The following is a 26,006-nucleotide window of genomic DNA, read 5'->3' on the forward strand; positions in this document are numbered from 1 at the left end:
TGGCATTTTTTGATTACTTGTATACTCATGTTGGGTTGATGTGTGGCTGTTTTGAGTACTTGTATACTCATGTTGGGTTGATGTGTGGCTGTTTTGAGTACTTGTATACTGATGTTGGTTTGATGTGTTGATGTGTTGAGTATATGCCTAGGATGAGGTCTGTGATAATATTTTATTTGGGCATTTAGAAGGCATATAGGATCTTGTTCATGTCATTTAGACCACAAGGTACCATCTTCCTCAAGGAATCTATAAAGCATGATATGAGTTTTATTTGGCTGCTCAATTTGCCTATTATGATAAAAACTTTAAAATCTAAGACCTTTTGTCATAACATGTCCTTACACTTAGTGTTTTATTACCAATGGGATATATGTTTAGATGTTCAAATTATTGACCACTTCACAATTATCCCATTAGGTAATAAGACATTATGTGAGTGATCCTAATTTGATAAGGTCAATGATGAATGATGGGAGTATGATGTTAGGAGGCATTTTGTTTTTGCCATATAACATGTATTGTGTTTTGGTGACTTGTTTGGTTAGATGAGATTGCTTGTGTGTCCTTTGTGTGAGCTTGTAATCCACAATATTTTCTGAGTCAATCCCATCATCGTAGACAAAGTTGAGATCATAGTGAAACATTTCAGCATCATTAGCAGCAGCATCTTCATCCATGTCATCATTCAAATTGAAGTCTGAAGCCATTTGGAGTTGGAGGCAATGATGTGATTTGGTGTCTTTGAATGTGTTTATTTTTTTTAAAGTGTCAATTTTCAGTTCTTGAATTGTTCTCTGTAAAATTCCCTCTCAAATGATTTGAAAATTTGAGAAGGAGTGGTTTTTATAAGGATTTTAGTTTTAACATTAGTCATGAATCCGTGTACTTTCATTCTATTGGATGATGTAATTTTTCAGCTAATTTGATTGGTTAAAAATCAATCACATGGATTACAAATGCATTGTTTTATTTTCATGGCTGTGTAATAAAGACAAAAAAAACTCAAATGTTTCTCTTTGTAATCCGCCCCTTTTTAATGACATCAACTTTCTCTCTCTACCTTTTGTTTTGCAAATGATTGGGTTTTAGTTTCCAAGTACTTCATTTATTTCTCCTTAATTCCCGTGATTTTCACCCAAAAGTGACTATCATTCGGGGACGGAGGGAGTAGTATACTACTCTTTGTTCCATGCTTTTTACGATTGTGTGCATCAGATTCAAGATTTCCTCTAATTTCCTTATAATTAGTTATACTTGAGATTCAGATTCAAGCGTGGGAATCTAAATAAAACAACTCCCACGTGCTAAAGAACAATCAAGATTAAAAGATGCCATTTTATCTCATCTTTTTATGATATGGAAATTTCATTGTTAATTAATAGAATTATAAAAGGTTAAGTCATATTATACTTGTACTCCGTATATATATATATTTTGAGGAAAGTATTATACTTGTATTATTGTATTATTTGTATATGCATTGATCAACAGACAGCTAAATTAACAAAAAGCATTATCACGTTGGTTTAGAGATATTATGAATGATTGATTTAATTCCAAAATTATCGCCTTTTATCTTAAATAAGGAATATAATACGTTTACATATAATCAAATCCGTAATCTTCATTGTATGAGATTGTTAGAATGAGTATTTGCTCAACTTCCACCACGGACAATTTTAATAATAATGTTGATTGGTCAACAAATACAACTGAACTAAATTAAGTCTTTCAAAAAAATAAAATAAAATAAACTTAATTGTTATAACCAAGTATATTTTGTAATAGATATTTTTTTTTTGAAAGAAAAGATAGAGCTTGTGGAAAATTATTAAAACGAACTAATCCTGAATTTCCACTTGTGTTACCCCTAGCAATGAGGTGAGTTACGGTGTTACAATTCCTGTTAGCATGTGAAAATAAACTGACATTAAAACTCTCTCTATCTAAAACAATATCTAATAGACCACATGTATGGGAGAAAGACCATCGTCATGAGAAGATATTGCATTAATCACATTAATCGCGTCCGACTCCACCCAAAGATTAGAGTGCGTAACCGAACCTCTGCGCTAAGCAAAGAGCATATCCTACAAAATATATTTTCAAAGAGCATATCATACAACATAGAAATTATAATAAATTAATAATAATGTCAAAGTTGAAATTAGTCAACAAAATATCAATTTCAAGAAAACAAAGTCAAACTTTTAAGCAATCATTGGAAACGCACTATATTCTCATACAAGAATACTAAACTGGGCCAGGCCTAATTAGAGTGCATATGGAAGTAATAGGACTATAAATCCAACAAGATGTGTATTACTGGCCCTCTGAAACCTTAAAGTCCAATATTCTTTCAAAGATGTTTTACAATAATACATGTATAATGCTCCCACTCTCAGAAATTAGTCTTATAAAAGGGTAAGAAATTATCTCCGTACCTATGATTGGTACGGCACTCAAGATTCATGTAGTACGTACTGCAATGTTTTCATAATTTAATTTAGTTATTGTAGCAATGGAAATCAAGAAAATCGATCTTAAGAGGAATACAAGTTCTACATGTCAAACACGTCACAACTTTACTATTAACATTCATTAAATTAGAGAGCAAGGGATAACTCAAGTGGTTAGAGCTCTTCTTCCAGTTTCAGGAGAGATCATGGGATTGATTCTCACCCCCACCCTTATGACTCTCTAAAAAAAAAAATCATTAAATTAAATACTTCGAATAATAGAGTCTTATAAAGTGGAGTAGTAGATGATAACAAATGTATAAAAGGTAGTCATGAAAAGCTTAATTAAAGAAAACAATGACACTGAAAAATAATGGGAGTATACGTCTATACGACACTTTGCCTCCACAAATCTAGCAGCAGATAAGAAAATTGAGGTTTAGCTCAATAATGTTTAAGTTTAAGGCTTTTAATTTGTTAAAACATTTATATGATGAATGTGCTTTGATTCACTATAATCAGAGAAATCTTATTAATTAATAGATTTTTTTTTTTTTTTTTTTTTATTTATGAAAAGACACATTTTAGTGAAATTGCTTCACATGGAGTAATCAAATTAAGGATTTACCTTTAATTAAAGAGACATGTTCTCTTAGTGAAAGGACACATTTTCACAATATTCATCACTAAAAATAGGTGGTGTATGATACTATATACTACGTATGATGCATGTGAATATGTGATGTATAATAAGTTTATTATTTATTACTGACACAGATAAGACGGTATTGTTTGCGATGATTCTAACAATAAAAACGCAAATTATTTGTAAATTGATTTATTTAAAAACTAAAATCTAGTCGATTTTTTTATAAATCAATAGCCGTATCATATTTTATACATTCCTAAAAAGTTAACATAAACTATGAAGTATAAGGAAAACAACCATATTACGTGCTAATTAGAAATATACAAATTATTTAGTCTTCCAATCCTTGTAACATTGTCCTATCTCTTATGTCTAAAGTCTTTTAACTCTTTCCGTGGAAATCATTAACATACAACATTTTTTTTAGTGTAGAGACTAGAGAGGAATCACAAAGGACAATGATGTAACGAGATTTGATCCAATTTTTGTACATTACTCTGGGCACTCCCTAAGACTTCAACCAACAAAGCTAATAAACTAGCTAATTCTACCTATTAGCATGAACATTACACTAAATGACTAAACACATACACTTCCCTCAATTAGGGAAAAGTTACACCCACCCAAAAATAAGGCTTAAATTCTGCATTTCCTGCATAATTTGTTACAACAGATTAACAGTTGACGAATGACGACAACAACAAACAAAGTATACATTTTATTAATGAAAATTGCATTTAAACAAAACTAGCACTTAATATGAGGCAGAAAACTAATCCCAGGAAAATAGGGTATGTGTCCCTGCAATGGCATGTGTATTGTGAACTCTGTGTCAACTAACAAACTAAGTTACAAAGAGGCTGAAGAGTTCTCAACTGCATATTGGTAATGACATACATGATTTATGCAGATTAAAGTGCATGAAACATGCATGGAACTAGAAAAAAACTTGATGGAAGTTTATGAAGTAATTCAGCTTGCAGATATGCAGTAGCAAATACATGTCGAAACTGACTTGCAGTGGCATGTCCAGAACTACGACACACAAAAAGAAAGGAACAAATTATTGCTATACATTATACAATAATGTTGCTTAGACCTCGTATTCCTGTGTCAAACATGAGTACGAGTACTAGTGCAAGGCTAGGCTTGTTATGAAATTTTTCCATGGAAGTGTCAAACTAGCTAGTAGCTATGAAGTGTTGTCCATGCATCCTCATCTCAAAGTGTAGAGGATCCGACATAGGTTACTTGAGGTGGAATGAATATTCTAAGTCACATACGTAGTAGTATATAGTTGTTGATTAAAAATCAATGTTAGGACATACAACAAAAATTGTACATCTAAAATTAGTGAGTAAGAAGAGGAAAATTGAAGGAGTGTGACAGAATATAGCAGTAATATCTTGCAGCACAAAATCTTTTGGTCAAAACTCATTCTTAAGACAACATATTTATTGATTTCTTATGTCTAAAGGAAGTATGCTAAACTCTGTATTACTCTAAATTTAAGACAGTATTATGATGTGTTAGGAGATGTGCTAAACTCTGTATTACACTGCACCTAAACAAGTATTGAAGTTTTTCAGGATATTTTTCAAGTGCTGTGACATCACTCTTAAACAGGCATATAACATGATATTCATGAACCTGAGGAAATGCTTCCTAGTAATGTGTGACAGAAATGATAAGCAGGCAGAAAATCACAATGCTCGACTTAAAACAGCTTATGGGGAGGCACATTAAGGACAGTTCAGACAAAGCTTACCCTTCCGGCCAAAAAAAGCTATCATCGAAGACTCGGATCATGACAAGGGCAATATATTACACCGAGGTTTATCTGTAAGAATAGGAATCATGTCTGCATCTTGTGGCAAAACTGCAAATGAACAACTTACAGAATAACTTACCACAGGAAATGAAGGTAAATGGCCATATCTATATTAACTATTAGAGTGTCACTTTAGATTTCTCAGCAATAACTTACACTCTCCACATCTCAAGTCTCAAATGACAGGCGCCATCAATTTTACAGTAGAAGCATCATCTGCTGATTGACTTACACTGCAAACTGATGCAAAAGGCGGTTTAGAAGGCCTGATATATGCAGTCTTACCCAAAAAAAGTAACCAATGCTTGAATACAAACAGCTATTCTGCTGCAAAATAAGTCTATTTCTTAACATTTTTATCAGGACTCCCTTAATGACTCAAACTAGTTCATAATTAAGAAACTAAGGGCATTAAGCATTATACATCCCGGGTTAGTTGCCTAACTAGTTAAGCAATTAATCCGGCTCGTGTACCAAGTGCTTACCACAACCCACTAGGCTAGAGAGTTAACAACTAGAGAACATCTTAGCCTATTGTACAAACCATGCCATATAAAATTTGAAGATCACAAAAACAATAGTGTAAAAACACTACAATGCACCTCCTCAACCTGCAATTGTAAATGGCTGCACATGGTCTTCAGTACAAATTAAGTAAGATGCAGAGGCAGATGTCAGCATATGGTCTTTTCAATTTCATGCACTATATAAAATTACAGTATGACAAATATATGGTGCACTTACACCTCTATATTTCATTAATTTCCATAAGAAGCAGCAGACATAGATATCTACCCTATTTATGATCATCATCATACACTTAAAATAAAGCTCATGAATTTCACAATATTACTAGTACTTCCTCCGTCTCTAAAGTCCGCCTCTATCGGTTCTTCCTGTTTGGAGGGTGATTGTCTCACAAAAAAATTCAAAACAAGAATACGGAATAACTTTGAGAGACGGAGGGAGTATATGACAGCAAAAAAAAAAAAAACATAAATTTTAATCAATACACCTCTAATCCAAATCAAAGATTCTCATTTCTCCATGAAAATTAAACCTAATTTGAATATAATTAACACACCTCTCTCTCTGCATACTCTATGATCACAAACAACAGAACTATGACAATGAAATTCTAAATCACACTTAAAAATTTACATAAGAGAAAAAAAAAACCCAAAATTGTGAATCTTTTTTGAGTGATTAAAAACAGAAAATGAGAGAAAATTCAGCATTACACTGAAATTAATCCCCCATTCATCCATCTCATCTTCCCTCAACTTTGCAAATTATACAATACCCAAAAAAAAAAAAAAAACTCATGTTTCTGTCTCCTACCTTCAAACTGCTAAGTTTCTATGAAAACAATCATCCTGAATCTTGAGAATCGTCTTTCGAATCTGATTGTTGTTGATGATGCAAAGAACTCAACCCACTTCCAACGTCATGAACACTTCTAGAATGACCCATTTGTTGGTAAATCTGAGATAATGCTTGTGGGGTCAAAACACCAACATGAACATCTTGTGATAAACCAAGCTCTAAACCAGGCATTGTATGATTACTATGATGTTGATGATGATGATGTTGTTGCTGATGTTGCTGATGTTGTTGATGTTGCTGGTGTTGCTGATGCTGTTGTTGTTGATGATGTCCTAAAATTGGTCCAAAATTCATATGACCAAGATTAGCCCCACCTAAGTCAAACCCAGGATACCCAATTTTATGCAAGTAATTACCAGCATCACCCACCAAAGTTGCTGCAGTTGCTCCCCCTGTTGTTGCTGTTGCTGGATTGTTGTTGTTGTTATTATTAATACTTGTTGTTGATGTTGTTGACATTTGAAGGGGTTGCGGCGGAGGTGGCCAAATTCCCAAATTACCCCCAGCAGCACCCATGCCTACCAAAGCAGCAGCCCAATTAGTAGGTCTATTACTTGGACCACCCAAGTCATCAATTTTATGATGATGGTGTTGTTGTTGGTTGATACCAGAGATAATTGAGGTCCCCTGTTGCGAAACAGAGGCCCCTGAAGCTGCTAAAGCCGAAGCCGGTATCGTTCCGCTTCCTGTGGCGGCGATGATGGACTGCTCAGCGTGTTGTAGCAACCATTGAATTGTTTCTCCATCAGATTTAAGACCCAATTCTCTTGTCAATTGAAAAATTCTTGCGGCGCAGAGTGCAGGCATCCTGATCCTTCTTCCCCTGCCTTCTACTTTTGTATGTCTGTCTTTGTTTGAACTTCTTTTAGGCCCCAGTTGCTGATTCTGCTGTTGTTGCTTCTTCTGTTGCTGATTCTGCTGTTGTTGCTGATGCTGATCATCTTCCTGTTGCTGGTGTTGCTCATGTTGTTGATGGTTTTGCTGATTCTGTTTGTCAGCAATTAAAATCTGGAAATCCTTGATTTGAGAAGGTTTAATAGAGTTGTTGGGGGTGGGATTAAGGTGATTATGGGAATTATCAACCATATTAATTGGGATTAATGTTGATGATGATGTTGTAATTGAAGGATGTGGGAGGCTCAATAAGTAGTGGGGTTGAAGAAGTGGTGGTGGTGGTACATCCTCCTGTGATGGTGGCTGCTTTGTGCCCTTGGGATCCATGAAATCTGTCCCACCTTTCCCTCAAATCTATATATATTTATCAATATTATAAAACTATACTATATAAATTTTAATATAAAACGGAAAGAATATTAAAAGGTTTTTTATACAACTATATTTAATGAACCTAATTTAAAAGGAAAAGATAATACTACTGCTTGTAATATTAATACTGGTACATATCATATCGGATCCACATACCTTAAAGCTTAAATCGATGTAATTACTTTGCACTAGAGGCCTTTAGAGATGATTCTCTTACAAGAGGTCTTGTTCTATTTTATTCTACGACTTAATCTGCCCTGTTATATTGAAATCTGATCTACTCTATTTGTCTAGAGTTTAGACGTTCAAAAGAACTGGTCTTATTCTTGATTACTAGCAATTGACCTCTGTAACGTTTAATAGAATGATAATTTCACCTTAAATACATAAATAAAAAAATAAATATAGAAATAAGAAATGACAAATTGGATACGGTTAGCTAAAAGTCCAAAGCTTTCACAGAAATTTTTACTGTCATAGACAAGAGAATCAGACCCAAGTGTTGGGAATCAGAGGGTAAAACTTTGAAATAATGGTAAAAAAAAATTGAAGGAAGTGAGTAGTTGTAGTTTAAAGACAGTGGCTGTTACTTCAGAGTTCAGAGAAAAAGGTTTAACCTTAGTCTATTTTGTCTGGTCTCGTACTCTTTATTAACTGATTGCTGCTACTTTTTGACTTTTGACTGCCTTTCATTTGACACTTCATTATTTTCAGCTAAAAAAGAAAGTCTTTTTCTCTGTTTTAACACCCTACTTACTGTCAATTTCCATAATTTATGGCCTAATGTCCATGTGGCATAATATTACAGAGGGATGATGTATGTAAAGTGTGATTCTTATTTTGATGTTTAATCCGTGTCAACAAACTTGTTACACTATTTACACTCCCTCCGCCCACGATTATCTGCACCAAATGTCCTTTTTGCAGACTCTTATACAAAATTTGTAGTTTAATTAAGTTTATGTGGGTTTAATTAAGTTTAGGTGGGTTTAATTAAGTTGTAAGAAGGAGGGAAATAAGAGAGAGAAAGTGGTCCCATATGTTTAAGTTTGTTAGTGGGTTAAAGTGAGTGGGAAATAGGAGAGAGAAAGTGGTCTCATATATTTAAGTTTGGTAAGATAGTCTTTTTACACTTTAAAATTTACTAAAAGAGGAAAGATAAAAAATTGTTGCACATAATAGAAAACACCCACTTATGACAAATGTTGCAGATAATTGTGGGCGGAGGGAGTAATTTTTTTTTTATTAAAATAAATAAAATAAAAAATAATATTGTGGTTAATGGCTTGTTTTGCTCTTAGGGAGTAATTTTAATTGTACTTCCTCCGTGTTCTAATAAATGTAAATTTCAGTTTGACTTTTTTCAATATTTACATAATGGTTTTGACTTGATTAGTTTGATATATTATATATAAAAAAACAAATATTATTGTATTTTACATTGTTCGATTCTTTATAACGAATATTTTTATAATATCAATTTTCAATGAATTTAATAACATATGATTAGATAAATTAATGGTCAAAATTGTGTCTCGACGTACGTGTTTGATCTAACAGTAACACTTATTAAAACACAAAGGAGTAGTTAAATTTGCAACATGTATTCTTTAAAAATAAAAAAATAATAAAAAATGCAACAAGTAAATAATTTTATTTTACCATAATGCATAAAATAAGTTTCACTTGGTAAAAATTTATGGAATAGATGAATATGCATATTTTGTGTAAAATAATTTACTCTGTGCCATTTTTTCTTTTTCTAAAGGAGTGAGGAGTGGAGGGATGGTTAGTCCCTCCATCTCTTTCAGGTGTCACCTGGATTTGACTCCTCATCTCCTATGATAGAAGGGAAATCCCCCATACCTTAAGTTTTAAACAAAATAGATTAAAAATGAACTATGTACTTATGTAGCTCAATATATAGTATGTGCATTTTTATATGAAATACTAATTAAACTTTGACTATGAAATGTATTATATGAAAAAATTAACAATCAAATAATTGTTGCTTATAAGATATTGATATATATAGATTTTAAAATATCAACTTTCTTTTTTTATTAATGTTTAATAATTTGTATATATATATATATATATATATATATATATATATATATATATATATATATATATATATATATATATATATATATATATATATATATATATATATAGGGCTATGCTAAACTAGTGTATTGACAATTGTCAACTTTAACTAAATATATACCGTATATCAATTATTATGAAACATAAATAGTATAAAGAACCATCTTCAAAAGATGAATATATCTATTCCGCCTCTCATCATGATAAATCGAAATAAAAGTGAGTAATCCGACTTTTGTTGGAAAAAAAAATGACAAATCAAGCATGCATCAATGAAAAAATTAAAATGTATATAAGTCCACACAATTGCTTAATTTCTTTCTATAGCATGCTAAAGTAGTGTAATTAGTTAGGGTTATGTATGATGATGAAAGCCATCTCATCAAAATTTACAGTGAGATTCTTTAGGCTAAGACATCCACTTGGCATGCATTTAACAATAGAATTTGATCAGGTTGCTTGCAAATCACTCCAGATATATATAAATTGGCCCATCTTATTCATTAGTCATTTATATGCATGATACTTTAACATCATTTGTTGATATATATTCTTCATATAATTACATGACTGAGATGTAAAGTATGTATGTAGTACCAGAATATAAATATAGTACAACTATAGTATATACAAATATACAATAATAATTATATAAAAATTGTATGTACAAACAAGATAAAAAAATTTTAAAGGATTATGGACCATATGGCAATAAGTGGGGCTTAAATTAGATTATACAGTAGCAGTTTGTAATAATAATAAGTTACAGATCAGCAAAAGCATAGATAGATCTTGTAGTTAGTTTAATGTTTTTCAGGTGGATGAAGTTTAAGATACTCCTATATATATTTGTAGTTTTTGTGGGTGGGTCCATTAATACAAAAACAAGATCAAGAGTGTATTTATTTGACAGTACATGTGCTAATTTAACCTGAAATACCCTTTTTTCTACCATTTCATGATTTTACAACTAGAGAATGTTTGATTTTGGGTGGGGATAAAGAGCATTTGGGATATAGAAAATTAGTGCACCAATGGACTTATCAATAAGTATAATAACCCTTTGATACCATGTGAATGGTACATTACATTGTCAATAAATGTGACATGGAAAAAGGGTTACTCTAGTCTCACTCTTTAAATAATCCAAAGTATAGTCTAAGCACCTGTTCTCATTGACTGAATTGATGAGCTGAGCTGAACTGAAATTATTAGAGCTGAGCTTAACTAAACTTATTAGAGCTGAACTGAACTGAACTGAAAATAATCGTATCAGAGCAGACCCTAAATGGAAGAGGGTTACATTTTTTTTCCCTTTTTTTATTTTTTTTTATTTTTATTTTTTTTAAGAGTTGAGACTAGATAAAGGTTACATACTTACATTAGATTTTTAGCGTGGCACAATTGAGAAACTCTAGAGAAACAATAAGTTGGTTCATCACTGTTAAATTTTTTTTCTCTCAAACGTACTTATAGATCTCCCTAAAAATAAAATTAGGACTTGGGAGCAAATTAAATAACTTCATGAGTTTTCCATCCTCTTACTTTTGATTGCTTGTTCGGCCCTTGAAAAGTGGACCAATGGTGGAGGTGTTATTAGAGTCTTCCCTGTATACTTTTGAAGATAATGATTTGAATTAATAGTTCAATCAACAGAAAATTTTATGACTAATAGTTCAATCAACATAAAATTTATGATTTTATCAACTTATCAACCACACTACTGAAAACATAAAATACTACATTTGTTTCACATTATTTGCAACGATTAACTATAAAGTATGAGTATGTAGAAAATGTTTACTTATTGTAAATAATATGATTTATGTTAAATCTTTACAAATAATATGAAACTAAGGTGATAGATTTTTTTATTCTATTTTATTTGCACTCACTGAATTATTAATAAGTCTCAGCTCCCACCATATTAGTAGCCATCAAGTACACATACACACTATGAGAATAACCTTTAATTAAAATTAGACCTTTTATTTATTAAAAGAGGAGTGATAACATTTAATAAGACATGATTTCTCAATCTTTTTAGAGATAGATTTTAACATACATGTCTACTTTAATCCATAACGCATTAAAATATCTCTTGATTTTTGACTTCTACGATCATTATTGTTAGTTTCGTAACACTTATTTGCCCTTTACAAGCCCTAGTTCGTAGGCTAGTAATACTTGTAATAAATTTATCGATGAGCATTACATGATTTAATTTAATTAACATCGATCGACTACATAAACGGCACCACCCTTGACCTTAGTTGACATGCTAGGGAGTAGGGAGGCATCAATGCATCACGCATATATAGCCCAAAGGCGGCACTAGCTAGCTTAATTATATTAGTTACATAATTATTCGTCACATTAATAATTGATCCACAATTACGTAGATTAATAATTGAAAAAATGTAAATAATAGCATATAGCATCATAATAATTAAAGCGTGGACTTCACCCTTTAAAAAAAAAGGAAAAAAAAGGGGGGAACTAGATTAGTTGTAATAAGGTGGTGTTAAATTACGATTAGACCAAAGTAGGTTATCTAAAATAATATTCTTCCCTATCATATCATTAGTTTACCTCCCGCAATATGTGGGCATAGATATAGTGCCTACGTAGAGGTGTCCACAAGTGGTTTTAAATTAAAGTTACTCATAATTTAATTATATTTATAATGAATTTTATGAAATAGACTCACTTTTCATTGATTGGAATGCCAAAGATGCCGTCACAAATTTGCACATTTTGTCAAAAAGAAAGAAAGAAAAAAACTTCCCTCTCTTCTCCAAAGTTTGATTATAATGGAGTGGATTTTAGATATTGATTTAACCTATGATGATAATGACATCTTGACAGTCCTTCATCATCTTTTCAATTTGTTCAACAAACTGGTACCCGTGTTAATACACATGATGGATAAATAAATTTAATGAAAATTAATGGATGGAAATATAAATATTTTTAAAAATTATTAGGTTAATATATACAAGTATGAGCTATAGAAGTAAACAGGATGAATAACTTTCTCACTCCTCCAAAGCTCGATTATTATTGAGTGGGTTTTAGGATATTGATTTAACCTATGACGATAATGACATGTTGACAATTCATCATCGTCTCTTCAATTCCTCCAATTAATTGGTCTAACTATGTTGAAATTTAATTTTAGTCTTGTTTTAGCTACAGAAAATAAATATCCTCTTTTTTTTTCTTAATAGTATATACGGAGTACTATAGGTTTAAAATAAAGTATTTGTATTTTTTGAGGTTAAGCTTTTGACGTTAAAACTTTGTCTTATTATATATACAAAATTCATCATCAAAATAATTGAGATCGAGAAATTAGTTGGTACTAGCTTGTATTATTATGAAGTACTATATTAAGAATAGTGGTTAAAGATTAGCTAATAATAATTGTTTCGGATGAAAACAATGGGACCTTGCCGAAGGTCCAATGAGGTGGATGAAGACTTGTCCGGTCCAAGAGATGCTGGGCCGAAGGTTTCCTGCACAGCAAAACACACTTAAACTGGCCTCGGGGGTGGATCCGAGAAAGACCCCTCCGATGCCGAAGTCAAGCAGTGTATTTAGAGAGGAAGCTATGCAAGAGATTTAATGCTTGAGGCTTTTGTGTATATCCATAAATGAATGAATTGAAGGCTTTTATACCTTTGCATATGAGGAGAGGAGAGTAATTGGACCCTTAAATAATCATGGGCTGACTTGGCTTGATTGGAGGATTGGGCCTTGACCTTGGAACATTGAATCATTTATTGACTAGGCCCAATTAGATAAATTGGACCCAAACAACTTGCCCCCCAGACCCGATTTGGAAGGATGACGGGTCGGGTTTGAATCCAATAAAAATGGAGGGAAGTAAATGATTTAATTAAATCAAAAGATTTAAATTTTTGAACAGTTATTAATTAAATAACTGTAATTTGGATGATTAATAGGAAGTGGAGTAGATAGTGGGCGGTTAATCAAGTGAGAAAGTGTTTAACGGTTAATTAAGGAGACATTTAAGAGAAATTTAAACTTTTCGACCTTTGAGATTCTCCTTCCTGGAATTGTAAGGTCTGATTCGCATTTTCGCCTCACTTCTTCGCCAACCTACACTCAAATTTTCGCATAAACCCACTTTCGCTTCGAATTTCTAGCGCAATATTCCCGAATCCGAGTTCGACACTCAAATCCGCGCTCCCAGTGACTTGACCGGCGCATTCCGGCTTATTTGAAGGTAAATTTCTTCGAGTTCTTTTGATTTTCTTGCCTTTTTTGAGAGAATCCCTCTTTTCCCTACTTTTCTTCTTCGAATTTGGTTATGGCTCGAGGGAGAGGGCGTCAACCGGGTCGACGGGGCCAGGCTGGGGATCCCCGTGACCGCGCCGATATTTGGAACGAGGAACGAGTCGGGGAAGACCCGGAGAGGGGAATTCCGGCCGTTCCTTTGAATGTCGCGCCGCCTCAGCAGGACGTCGGGGCCGGCGAGGCGGAGCAGCCTGAACAGATAGAACGGGCTGGGCAGGCCGAAGATTTGCCCCTTGTGCTCTGGGACCTGCTCCCTGGGCATGCTGAATGGCAAGACGCCGAGGCTCAGGACGCCATGGTGAGAAATACTCCTTACTCTCGGTGGGTTCGGCACGCCGAAACCTACCGGTTCGCCGAGCAAATAGAGTTGCACTACGACATTTTCGAAGAGGATGGGTATTGGTGTCGAATGCCCTCGCCGACTGACAGGATTCACCGTCCCCCTCCTGGATATATAGGGGTGTACACTCGACAATTACAATATGGGCTTCGGTTCCCTTTGGATCCCTTCGTCAGGGATATTTTAATAAAGTACAGGATTTCCCTGTGCCAATTAACACCCGTTAGTATTCGGCGGGTGATGACTTATCTCTGGGTGTGCCGATTTTTTGCCATTGAGTCGAATTTGCACTGCTTCCAAAGGATGCATCAGCTAGTGCATAACATCCAGAGTGTGTACGACCAACACGGGTCTTCAGGCTGGTGGCGAATAGAGAGCCGCCCCCAATATCTGACTATGTGGCCGAACGATTCTTCGGATAAGGATTGGAGAGGTCAATGGGTCTGGGTGAGAGTTCCCGCTGATCCGGAGCACCCTTATTTTTTTGGAGCTCCCCGATACCTCTCAAGGCCTGATCCGAACATGCAGGATCTGGGCCCTGAGGACCCTGATGCCGCTCGTCACCTCAGCTACGAGCAAATGAGCTTCTTCGGGAAGCAGAATAACCCTGGGGGAGTTGGCCGAATGAGATTTATCCCGGCCAGATGGCTTTCAGATAACCATTACGTCTTCCAGGAGAAGATGTTCGCGGTTGTCGGCCTCAGCCGAAAGTACAGGGATGGTAAGTATGTTCGGCTGGGGCCGAGGACTTTGACTTCTTTAATTTTCTGCTTATTTTTTATGCTTATTCCCTCAGTCTAACCTTCGTCTGCTCTTTTCAGAGCTGAGCGAGGTTACCTCGGGTATTGACTATAATCGGTTGGGGTGAACGCCGAACGAGTCATTCTAGATCGGGCTCCGGCGATCACGGCTCCGAAGAACCGTCCGTTGCATCTGCACGAAACCGGCCTTCAGATCGAGGCTGCCGCCGATTACACCAAGCAGAAGCCTTGGTGGGACAAGCGAGATCCCCTCAGGCCTTTATTACCCGAGGAAGCACAGGCTGCTCAGACAGCCGAAGACGTGTCTCGAGCAATCGACTCCTTGGAAGGAGGTGTTGGGACATCTGGTGCCGCTGAGAGGGATATCCCTGCACCTGGAGCTCATCCGAGGGTTCCGGTGAGTTCCTGACTTGCTCGTCGTTTTTTTTTTCACACACTTTGCTGCCCCCCATTTCTGCAGTCCGAGGAAGGGAGCGGAAGGAGAAAAGGGAAAGCGCCTGCTCGTTCTGAGGATCCATCCTCGTCAGAATCTGAAGAAATGGACGAGCAGCCCTTAGCAAAGAGGAGGAGGAGGTTAGCCGTGCTGGGGCCTCGTCAGTTTCAGACGGGGGTGAGGCCTACCGGGGGCATCCACATAAGGGAGCCTGATCAAGGTAGACGCTCGCCGAGGGCTCCCCCTCCGCCGGAAGCTTCGTGTCCTCAAACCCCCCCTCCACCTCCCGAAACTCAAGAGATAAAGGTGGACCAAAGAACTCCTGATCCGAAGGGGGGTTCAGGGACGCCCTGCTGAAGACTCTGAGAAACCAATTGCTGAAGGTTTCTCAGATGATATTGATAGGGAGGTTGACGTTCTACTTCGTCAACCTGATCTGGGGGAGGAAGCAGAGGAGGTCGTTGCTGCTGACCCTGGTGGAGACCAGCTGGGCTCCGCCGAAGGGGAAGGTCATGCTGAGCCCGAGAAGGTTCAGGAGGTTCCGTCTTCTTCCTTCCCGCCCTTCCAGACGCTGAACTTTGGAGATTTGGGTTTCTCGGCCCCCCGCATCACAGTCCCAGAACCTATTTGGGAACGAATTTGGGGCCAGAACCGTGAAGGGGCTGCAGGTTACTTCGGCGACCTATCTGGTATGTCAGAGGTGGACCGAGCGAGGGTGTGGTCGCTGAAGGCCACAGCTGGAATGGGAGAGTCTAGCCGAAGGGTCCCTGACCCCGCAAGAGACAACCAGCGTTTGCTGATACAGGTACTTAACCGTTTAGTTATTTTGTTTTGTTTTTATTCAGCTCTTCTCCTTCTCCTTTTTGGCTCTTTCTTTTCTCTTTTTCTTTTTCTCTTTTACTGATGTGCCCCTGTAAACAGGTTGTGCACAATCAGACTCTTACTGTAGAGCTGATTGACACCCTCCAAGATAAGCTGGAGCATGCCTGGGAGGATGCAAAGATTGCCCAGGAGGAGGCGAAGCTGGCTGAGCTGAAACAGCAGGCTGCTGAAGAGAGGCAGGCAGCGGCCAAAAAATATGAGAAGCAGGCTGCTGAGGCCCTTCGGACCTTCTGCCACGCCATGGAAACTGAGGTTTTCCCTACTCTGATGGCCGGGGAAAGGGTCATTAATGAGCTAGGAGCATTTGACATCCCCAGTTTCAGGGCGGCTATCTCTCGCCGAATCGCTGCCGAGGCTGCTGGCCAAGTTAGGGAGATGGAGCAGAGGCTGGAGGATCTGGAATTCAGCAGGATGGCTGCTGAAGAGGCTCAACAGGCTAGGGATGCTCACCTTTCTGCTGCCCAAGCTGTTGCTGAAAGCCAGGACTAGAAGCTGAAAGACTTGGAAGATCAGCTGAAGGTTAAGGGAGATGAGCTGACCCAGGCCAAGGCCGAGACTTCCAACGTCCAGCTGGAGCTTAATGAGCAGAAGACTTCTTCCTCCAAACTCTCAGAGGAGTTAGAAAAATCTAAAAAGGATTTGGAGGAGAGTCGAAAGAGGTTGGCTGACGCTGAAGTCTTGCTCCAGGTCCGTCTCTATACCCAAGAAGAGTACGAAATGGGCTACATAAATGGGTTTAAGGTGGCTCAGAGGTTGGCTCTCCATGCTGAGCCTTTGCTGGATTGGGCTAAGTGTGCGCTTTGGGCTCAGGACCCCGAGGATCCACACATGCTGTATGCCACTCCTGCTGAGCATGAAATCCTTCAGGCTGAACAAGCCGAGGAGGAGCTGAGCGGCAGGAGTTGGAGGCTGAACAGCGAGCCGCTGAAGCTCAGGCAAGGGCCCAACCTGCCTCCTCCGCTGCTGGGACCGAGACTGCCCCGGGGCTAGACCCAACTGACCAGCCTGATCCTCCGGCTGAAGCATAGGAAATCGGGCAGTCGTCTTCAGAGTCTTGCGGATCAACATGTGCTTAACTTCAGACTTGCCGCCTTCTGAATCTCTTTTTGCCTTATTTTTGCTTCAGCTTGCCTTGATGTACAAACAGTTTATTTTTGTTTCTGTACGTATTTCGGCAGCTGTTATTTTCCGCTTGTGGCGGCTGCCGATATAATCTTTTAGTTTATTTGAAAACTTAAACTTTGTAGCTTGCTTTCTGAGCATTAATCTCATTAATCTGATGCTTTTTCTTCAATTGCTTTGTCTTATTTTGAATGCTTTACTGTTTTTGAACTTGAGAAATTTCGCAAAAACTTGCTAAGTACAAAGCTTTCGGCTTGAAGAATTCTGCTGAAGATAAACTTGCACTGATAGTGCCTCTTGCCCCCCCCCCCAAGAAATCTGAAGACTCAAGTCTTTGGATTGCTGAGTTGGGTTTTGTTTCTTTAACTTTCAGACGAAGCTGAATAAGAAATTTCTAACAGCTGCTGTTATCCTTGATTTTCTGTCTATCTTTTAAAATAGATATCCGAAACACAAGGCCAACTGAAGGCAATGTTTCGGATAATGGATTTCTGGGGTACAAGGCTCAGTTAAGGCAATATCCCAGATTTGTCCATGGACTCATGTCTTTAGAGAACAAGTCTTACTGAAGTTTTGACTTCAGCTGAAAGACTAGACTTCTTTAAAAAGACAAGTTTGTCAGCAATCTGAAACCCAGTTACCCGAAGGCGAAGGTTTCAGACGATGCTGAATAAAAACCCTTAAAGAGTAGATAGAATAAAGAAAACTTGAAAGAATAACAAGTTGCAAATAATTATAGAAATGGTGGCTCTGAGGCCTCTCATTAATGATTCAAAATATACTTACAAAGATTGTTCTGCCCCGAAGGGTTTACACATGATATTTCTTAAGTACATCAGCATTCCAGTGATTTTTCAGTTCAGTTCCATCTAACTGACGAAGTCGGTATGTCCCTGGCTGAAGCTCATCATAGATTTCATAGGGTCCCTCCTATGCAGCTGAGAGTTTCCCATGGACTCGGCCTTTCTGAACTGCCGCAGCATTTCGAAGGACAAGGTCTCCAATTTTGAGAGGCCTTGCATGGACCCTTCGGTTGTAAAATTTGCTGATTCTCTGCTTATAAGCAGCCATCCTGTCTCGGGCTGAGCCTCTTACTTCATCGAGGAAATTGAGAGATTCCTTCATAAGTTGCTCATTCTCAGTCGAGAAGTGGTGCACTCGTAAACTCTCAGAGCCGATTTCCACTGGAAGAACGGCTTCGGCACCATACACCAGCTCAAAAGGTGAATAGCCAGTTGCCTCTTTTTCAGTCATCCGAAGCGACCAGAGGGTTCCTGGAAGTTCCTCTATCCACTTGGACTTTTGATCTTCAACCCTTTTCTTCAAAGCATTGAGGATTTGTTTATTTGCAGCTTCGGCCTGGCCATTACTTTGTGGATGACACACTGCCGAATATGCCAATTTAATGCCGAACTGATCTGTGTATCGCCTCAGCGGTAAATTAACAAATTGCCTCCCATGATCGAAGACAAAAACATTCAGAATACCGAAGCGGGTAATAATGTTCTGCCAGATAAATTTCCTGTCAGTTTTCTCTGTGATATTCGAAGCTGCTTCAGCCTCAATCCATTTACTAAAATAGTCGATGCCGACTATTAACCATCTTTTTTGGTAAGGTGCATCTGGAAAGGTTCCCAAGATATCCAGCCCCCATTGGGAAAATGGAAGTGGATTAAGGATCGGCTGAAGGTTTCTAGCTGGCTGATGGATGACTGGTGCAAATTTTTGACATTTTTCACATTTTCGGACCAGCTCTTTAGCGTCTGAGATCATAGTGGGCCAGTAATATCCGTCCCTCAATGCCTTGTGGGCTAGGGTCCTTCCCCCAATGTGGTTCCCACAGATGCCGAGGTGAATCTCCCGAAGGATGTAATCTGCATCTGTTGGTCCCACGCATTTCAGCAATGGGGCTGAGAAGGACTTTTTCAGAAGCTCCCCTCTGAAGACGATGAACCTTGAGCTGGTTCTTTTCAGTTTGGAGGCCAAAATTCTATCTTCGGGAATTTCTCCCTGAAGCTTGAAAGCTAGGATGGGATCCATCCAGCTGGGCTCTGGGTCAGCGCAGCACGCTTCAGGTGCTTCGTCGACACTTCTTTCTCGGTGCACCTCCACATATACAGATTTGTTCAGCTTAGTGAGAGTTGAACTGGAAAGTTTGGAGAGTGCATCGGCTTGAGCGTTCTGACCCCTTGGGATCAGCTGAACTTTCAAAGTTCTCAGCTTTGCAATGACTGATTTGATCTTGGCAAGATAGGCTATCATGGAGGGCTCTTTGGCCTCGTACCTGCCACCGATCTGATATGCAACTAGCTGAGAGTCTGTTTTCAGGCGGACATGCTCGGCTTCCAGGGAGATGCACAATCCTAGGCCAGCGATTGCTGCCTCATATTCAGCTTCGTTGTTCGAGGCCTTGAAAGAAAATTTTAGTGCATACTCAAAGGATTTTCCTTCGGAAGAGGTTATCACTACCCCTGCCCCCGAACCATTTACGGTGGAGGATTCATCCGTAAACACGGTCCAGATTTTCATCTCATCGTCTAGCGTCTCTTGGTACGAGCATTCGGCCAAGAAGTCCGCTAGAGCTTGAGCCTTGATGGCTGTTCTCGGCTGGTAGCTGATGCTGAATTCGGTGAGCTCGAAAGCCCACTTGGCCAGCCTACCAGATTTTTCAACTTTGCCGAGAACTTTTTCCAGCGGCTGATCAGTTAAGACCACTATCTGATGGCAATCAAAATAGGGCCTCAGCTTCCGAGCAGCTACCACTACTGCGAAGGCGATTTTCTCGAGTAAAGGGTAGCGAGTCTCGGCATCCGTCAGAGTGTGACGGACGAAGTAGATCGGTTGCTGAATTTTATTTTCTTCCCTCAGCAACACTGCACTGATGGTGGCTGGGCTGACAACTACGTATAGATACAAAGTTTCTCCCTCTGCTGGGCTAGCCAGTGTTGGGAGTTGAGCCAGATGCTCCCGAAGCTGCTTGAAGGCTTCTTTTTGCTCTTTTTCCCAGACGAGCTCTTTTGTTTTTGGGAGTTTCAGGGCTTTGAAGAAAGGTAACCCCTTGTCCGAAGCTCTGGAAATGAACCTCGAGAGGGCTGCCATTCTTCCGGTGAGCCGCTAAACATCCCGCTTTGTTTTTGGCTCAGGAAGATCGAGCGCTGCTTTGACTTTGGAGGGATTGGCATCAATATCCCTCTTACTTACCTTGAACCCAAGGAACTTCCCTGACTTCACGCCGAATACACACTTCTTCGGATTCAGCTTCATTTGATGTTTTCTTAAGGTGGCGAAGGTTTCAGCCAGGTCCTTAACATGGTCTTCAGATTTTTTGCTTTTGACGATTGAATCGTCAACATAAACTTCCATGTTTCGGCCTTTTTGATCGGCGAAAACTTGATCCACCAGCCTTTGATAAGTTGCCCCCGCATTTTTCAATCCGAAGGGCATCATTTTATAATGTACACCCCGGCGTTCGTGATGAATGTCGTCTTTGCTCGGTCGTCGAGGTGCATGAAGATCTGATGATACCCCGAGAATGCGTCCATGAAACTAAGCAAGGCATGGCCACTTGTTGAGTCAACTAGCTGATCGATCCTCGACAAGGGATAGAAATCCTTCGGACAAGCCTTATTTAGGTTCGTGAAATCAACGCACATTCTCCAGGTACCATTGGCCTTCTGAACCATCACCGCATTAGCCAGCCATTCTGGATATTGACAAGGCTCGATGAAGCTTGCATCCAGCAACTTTTTGACCTTGGCTGCGATGTCTCGGTTCTTACTTGCGGAGTAATTTCGCTTCTTTTGCTTAACTGGCCGACACGTTGGGTCGACGTTAAGCTTATGGGAGATGAGGTCTGGACTTATCCCAGGCATGTCAGCTGCCGAGAAAGCAAACACATCTCTGTTGTCCCGAAGGAGTTGAATAAGTTCACAACGGGTGCTCGGATCAAGGTCCATCCCGATTGTTACACATTTCTCAGCATCTCCTTCGGTCAACTCAACCGTTTCAGTCTGCTGGTCCAGGTCCATTGTTGATGGGCTGGACTCTTCACAATCTGGCCTGCTGTCTATGTCAGCAGGCGTCCCAGACTTTTTCTTCTTCGGCTGGCTCTCTGAGTCTTTCGGCTCAGATGAAGGGCTAGCCTTTTCCTTTTCTAGCCCTTTTTCTTTGGGCACAGAACCTTGGGCCGAAGCACTTAGACCTTTCGGCTTTTTTGTGCTCGGTTCTCTTTCTTTTTCTTTCTCCTCCTCATCCTCGTCGTCGTCATCTGGGCGACTGGTGGATGGCTTGAGGTAGTTGCACCTTCGGGCGTCCTTTTGGCTGCCCTGGACCCTTTCGGGGAAGCCGGCGTCTGAAACGTAGATCATCAGCTGATGATAAGTTGAGACGACCCATTGGATCTCGTGAATTATGGGTCTCCCCAAAATCACGTTGTACACTGAAGGAACGTCGATGACCAAAAATTCAGTCATGACGTTCCTAGCTGCTTCATCGCAGCCGATGGTGACGGGAAGTTTCACTTTCCCATATGGATAAGTTGAGGCCCCGTTGAATCCGGATACCGGGTAAGGTACCGGCGTGAGGTGCTTGGGCTTCAGCTTAATCTGATTGTAGGCCTTTCGGAACAGAATGTTTGCTCCGCTGCCACCATCAACGAGAACCTTGCTGACGTCATGGTTGGCCACCGTGGCGATGATCACCAACGGGTCCTCATGAGGGAATGTTACCCCCTGGCAGTCGGCGGCTGTGAACGTCATGTTCGGCACCGGCGACTGAGGAGGCTGCATGCTAGCGTTGTTCACCTGGTGGGTCAGAGCCCTAAGGTGTCGCTTGTGTTCCCTCCGAGAACATATTCCTCCCGAGATAACATTAATTGGAGGGAATTTTCCCTCCGCATTTTTATTGTTCTTCCGGGGGATAGTCAAGGTCCTGTCGAGAGTCCTTTTCGGACTTCTCAGCCTCTTTTTTCTCGTGGTGATCCGTGATGTATTTTTTTTAACCGTAGGCACATGCTCTTCCAGAATCCATTGCTCGAATGGGGAACTGGTGGGTAGCATAACGACCTTACCTTTGTTCCTGGCCGAAGGGACCGCGCTCTGCCCTCTTAGAGAGGTAAGAGTGGTTTTCGTCCCTGGATGGGAAGTTTGGGCCTCGGCTGCAGGGAACAAGAGGCGGTTGTGCACACTCGGTTCCCTGCCGCCGAGTCGGTCGAGTACGCTTCGGCGAACAGTCTTAGGTCGTTCTCGGTGGGCAGATTCCGACCGAGAGGCCGAGCTGCTGCTCTTGTGCATTTCTGGCCGAGAGGTTGAGGATCCTTTGAAAATTTGGGGGTTCTTTTTCCTCTCTCTTTCAGTTCTCCAAGTATCCTCTTCCCACTCTTCCAGCTCCCGGAAGGAGGGAGGCTTCCCCCCATCATGGTCTAGCTTCCTCCGCTGATGCCTGGTATGCGGAGGAGTTTGATCACGAGGTGGAGGCATATTTTGTGCCCTCATTGCCTCCATGAGCACCGCCAGCGCTCTCGCCACTTCTTCCGAGCTGGGCCCCGTCAAAGGGATCCTCGGCTGAGTGTGAGAGTGAGAGTGGATGGTCAAAGGTTGGCTTTGTGGCGCTGAATGAGTCCTATGATCAGACTGACTTTTGTTAGACCGAGGGGGACTCGGTCTATGATGAGAATTGTGAATTACGGGAGAGAGGGAATCCTCCCGGTATGATCCTCCCCCCGAACTGGCACCCTTCGAAGAGTTCCTGTCCGACGAAGGCGATGGTGTAGGAGTTTTAGGCCTTTCGCCCGCTCCTTGACGTAGGCTTTTGTTCTTGCGGTTCTTAGCCATTGCTACTAAGATGAGTGCAAGATGATTTTGATTGGATTAAAGATTTTTTGAAAGTCTTCCCCACAGACGGCGCCAAATTGTTTCGGATGAAAACAATGGGACCTTGCCGAAGGTGCAATGAGGTGGATGAAGACTTGTCCGGTCCAAGAGATGTTGGGCCGAAGGTTTCCTGCACAGCAAAACACACGTAAACTGGCCTCGGGGGTGGATCCGAGGAAGACCCCTCCGATGCCAAAGTCAAGCAGTGTATTTAGAGAGGAAGCTATGCAAGAGATTTAATGCTTGAGGCTTTTGTGTATATCCATAAATGAATGAATTGAAGGCTTTTATACCTTTGCATATGAGGAGAGGAGAGTAATTGGGCCCTTAAATAGTCATGGGCTGACTTGGCTTGATTGGAGGATTGGGCCTTGACCTTGGAACATTGAATCATTTATTGACTAGGCCTAATTAGATAAATTGGACCCAAACAATAACAATAGATTTAAATAGATTGAAGTTAGTAATAACAAATTTTAAAATATTACTATTGTATTTGATAAGATTGTCGTTTAAAGTAATGATTAGTAGGGGTGTTCATTCATAAATCGGTCCGGACCGAAAAAATGGACCGGACCACCTCGGACCAGACCTTCGGGTCAAGAATTTTATTTTTCAATCTTCGGTCCGGTCCAAAACCCTATAAAAACCAATCTTGGACCGAATCTTTTTTTTTCTTTTTATAATTAAAATATGCGTGAAATCCTTCAATAATGGTTGATTATCCTTAAGAAGCTTAGAAAACTTTAAATTTATGAGCTTTTTTGTACTAAATATATATATAAAAAAAGACGTTTAAGTGTAGATTTTCCTTTAATTATTTTTTTCCGAGTTTTCCATAAAATTATTTAAAAATTAGATTTCTTTTTTAAAAAAATTTTAAATCGGTCCAAAGTCCGGTCCAGGTTTTGGACCGATTCAGGTTTGGTCCTAACTTAATCGGTTCATTCTTCGGTTCTTAAAATTCTAATCTTCGGTCCGGTCTTAGACCAATGAACAACCCTAAATTGATTAGAATTATTCAAAAATTTATTCAACTAAAAAACGTTGTATAGAATTTTGTTCAAAACATGCTCTTTTTGAAGTTTGTGGAAGCGTTTTGGGTGAAACTCGACATGTCTTTTTTGTTTTGTTTTTTTTGTGCAAACGAGGGGTAATCGGCCCCTATACGACACATGTCTTGTTTGTAAACCCAATTGACTTGCATTACGTACATATAGTAAATCTTCTTACCATAAAACACTACTAGAAAACATGCTATTTTCTAGGGGTGAACATGGTCTGGTTTGGTGTGGTTTGAGTCCAAACCAAACCAAACCATATAAGTATTGAAACCAAACCAAACCGTAATAATGCGGTTTGGTTTGCGGTTTATGATGATACGACATTTTTTCCTAAAAATTGTCAAATATTAATAAATTTATAATATAGTTCAAATAATTAGCCAAAGGGATTAAATTCTACTACAAATTTTTAATAAAAAAACAACCAACTAATCAAGTGCTAAGTGCTAACACATAATAAAAATAATACATAACAAATTAACAGTGGAAAAAAAAAAAAAATACATTTGTCCAGAAAAATAATTCATACTACATTATAGTTTTGAGATTGAGTATAGAGTATAGTAGTATACTGACCGTATAGTCTTCTAATGTTTTTTTTTTTATTTTTTTATAATATATAATAACTATTTTAATTTATTTAAAAATTATTTAAATATTAAAATGCGATTTACTGGTTTACGGTTTGGTTTGGTTTATAATTTTTGAAAAACCAAACCAAACCGCAAACCGTATTTCCCAAAAAATCGAAATCAAACCGTATTTTTCCAAACCGCAAACCAAACCAATCTGCTAAAATGCAGGTTGGTCTAGTTTGGTTATGGTCTAGACCAAACTGTGTACAACCCTACTATTTTCGACGGACAAATTACGTTGGAAACACTTTATTTTCCGTCGGAAATCGTGTTTTTGATGCAATTCCAACGGAAAGTGGCATCATAACATTATTTGTAAGAAAATCGATCTTTTTGAAGAAAATTTCGACGGAATTCATGCGTCAGAAGAGGTTTTCTGCCTGGAAAACTCGTCGGAATTTATTCATTTTTATACGGAAAATCTGTTGAAAATTTAGTGTTTTCTTATGGATTTAAATTCTGTCAGAAATTTCTGTCGAAAAATCTAAATTCAAATCTATAGAAATCGTTTTTCCGATGGATTTTTTCGTGCCTATTGAAACTCGAAACACATCCGTCGAAAATTGACCTTTTTCTAATAGTGAAATTAAAAATAAAATAATAAATAAGCCAGATTAATTAGAAAAAATTTGGCTACATTTGGTTACGAACATAAAGATGAATATAACTTGCTATTGTCAAGTGTCAACACTTATATTGTATCATACTCGATTAAAAAAAAAATGGAAATACAAAGAGCATTGAATTTGAAAATTCTCTATCTCGTTTACCCGTTAAGCCATCCTAAATGTTTGGTCATTAAGCAAGTATTCTTTAAGCCAGATGATCACTTAAGGGTATTTGGTTCGCAAAATATAGGTATGACTACGTATG

At 38.8% G+C, this 26,006-nt stretch overlaps 1 protein-coding gene and 1 long non-coding RNA gene across 2 annotated transcripts; both read right to left on the reverse strand.

Moving 5' to 3' along the window:
• Nucleotides 1-1,854: 1,854 nt before the first annotated feature.
• Nucleotides 1,855-5,183, reverse strand: LOC110681679. Its single transcript, XR_002503331.1, has 3 exons — nucleotides 5,099-5,183; nucleotides 4,880-4,990; nucleotides 1,855-2,093 (listed from the first exon to the last, which is right to left on the reverse strand). It is a non-coding gene; the product is annotated as an uncharacterized LOC110681679 (long non-coding RNA).
• Nucleotides 5,184-5,942: 759 nt separating this feature from the next.
• Nucleotides 5,943-7,963, reverse strand: LOC110681818 (transcription factor TCP20-like). Its single transcript, XM_021857940.1, has 2 exons — nucleotides 7,751-7,963; nucleotides 5,943-7,576 (listed from the first exon to the last, which is right to left on the reverse strand). Exon 2 carries the CDS (start codon nucleotides 7,547-7,549, stop codon nucleotides 6,314-6,316), a length of 1,236 nt encoding a protein of 411 aa, XP_021713632.1. The 5' UTR covers nucleotides 7,550-7,576; nucleotides 7,751-7,963; the 3' UTR covers nucleotides 5,943-6,313.
• Between the last annotated feature and the right edge of the window lie 18,043 nt (nucleotides 7,964-26,006).

This window comes from Chenopodium quinoa, unplaced genomic scaffold (genome assembly GCF_001683475.1).
Source record: "Chenopodium quinoa cultivar QQ74 unplaced genomic scaffold, ASM168347v1, whole genome shotgun sequence".
Classification (NCBI taxonomy): Eukaryota; Viridiplantae; Streptophyta; class Magnoliopsida; order Caryophyllales; family Amaranthaceae; genus Chenopodium; species Chenopodium quinoa.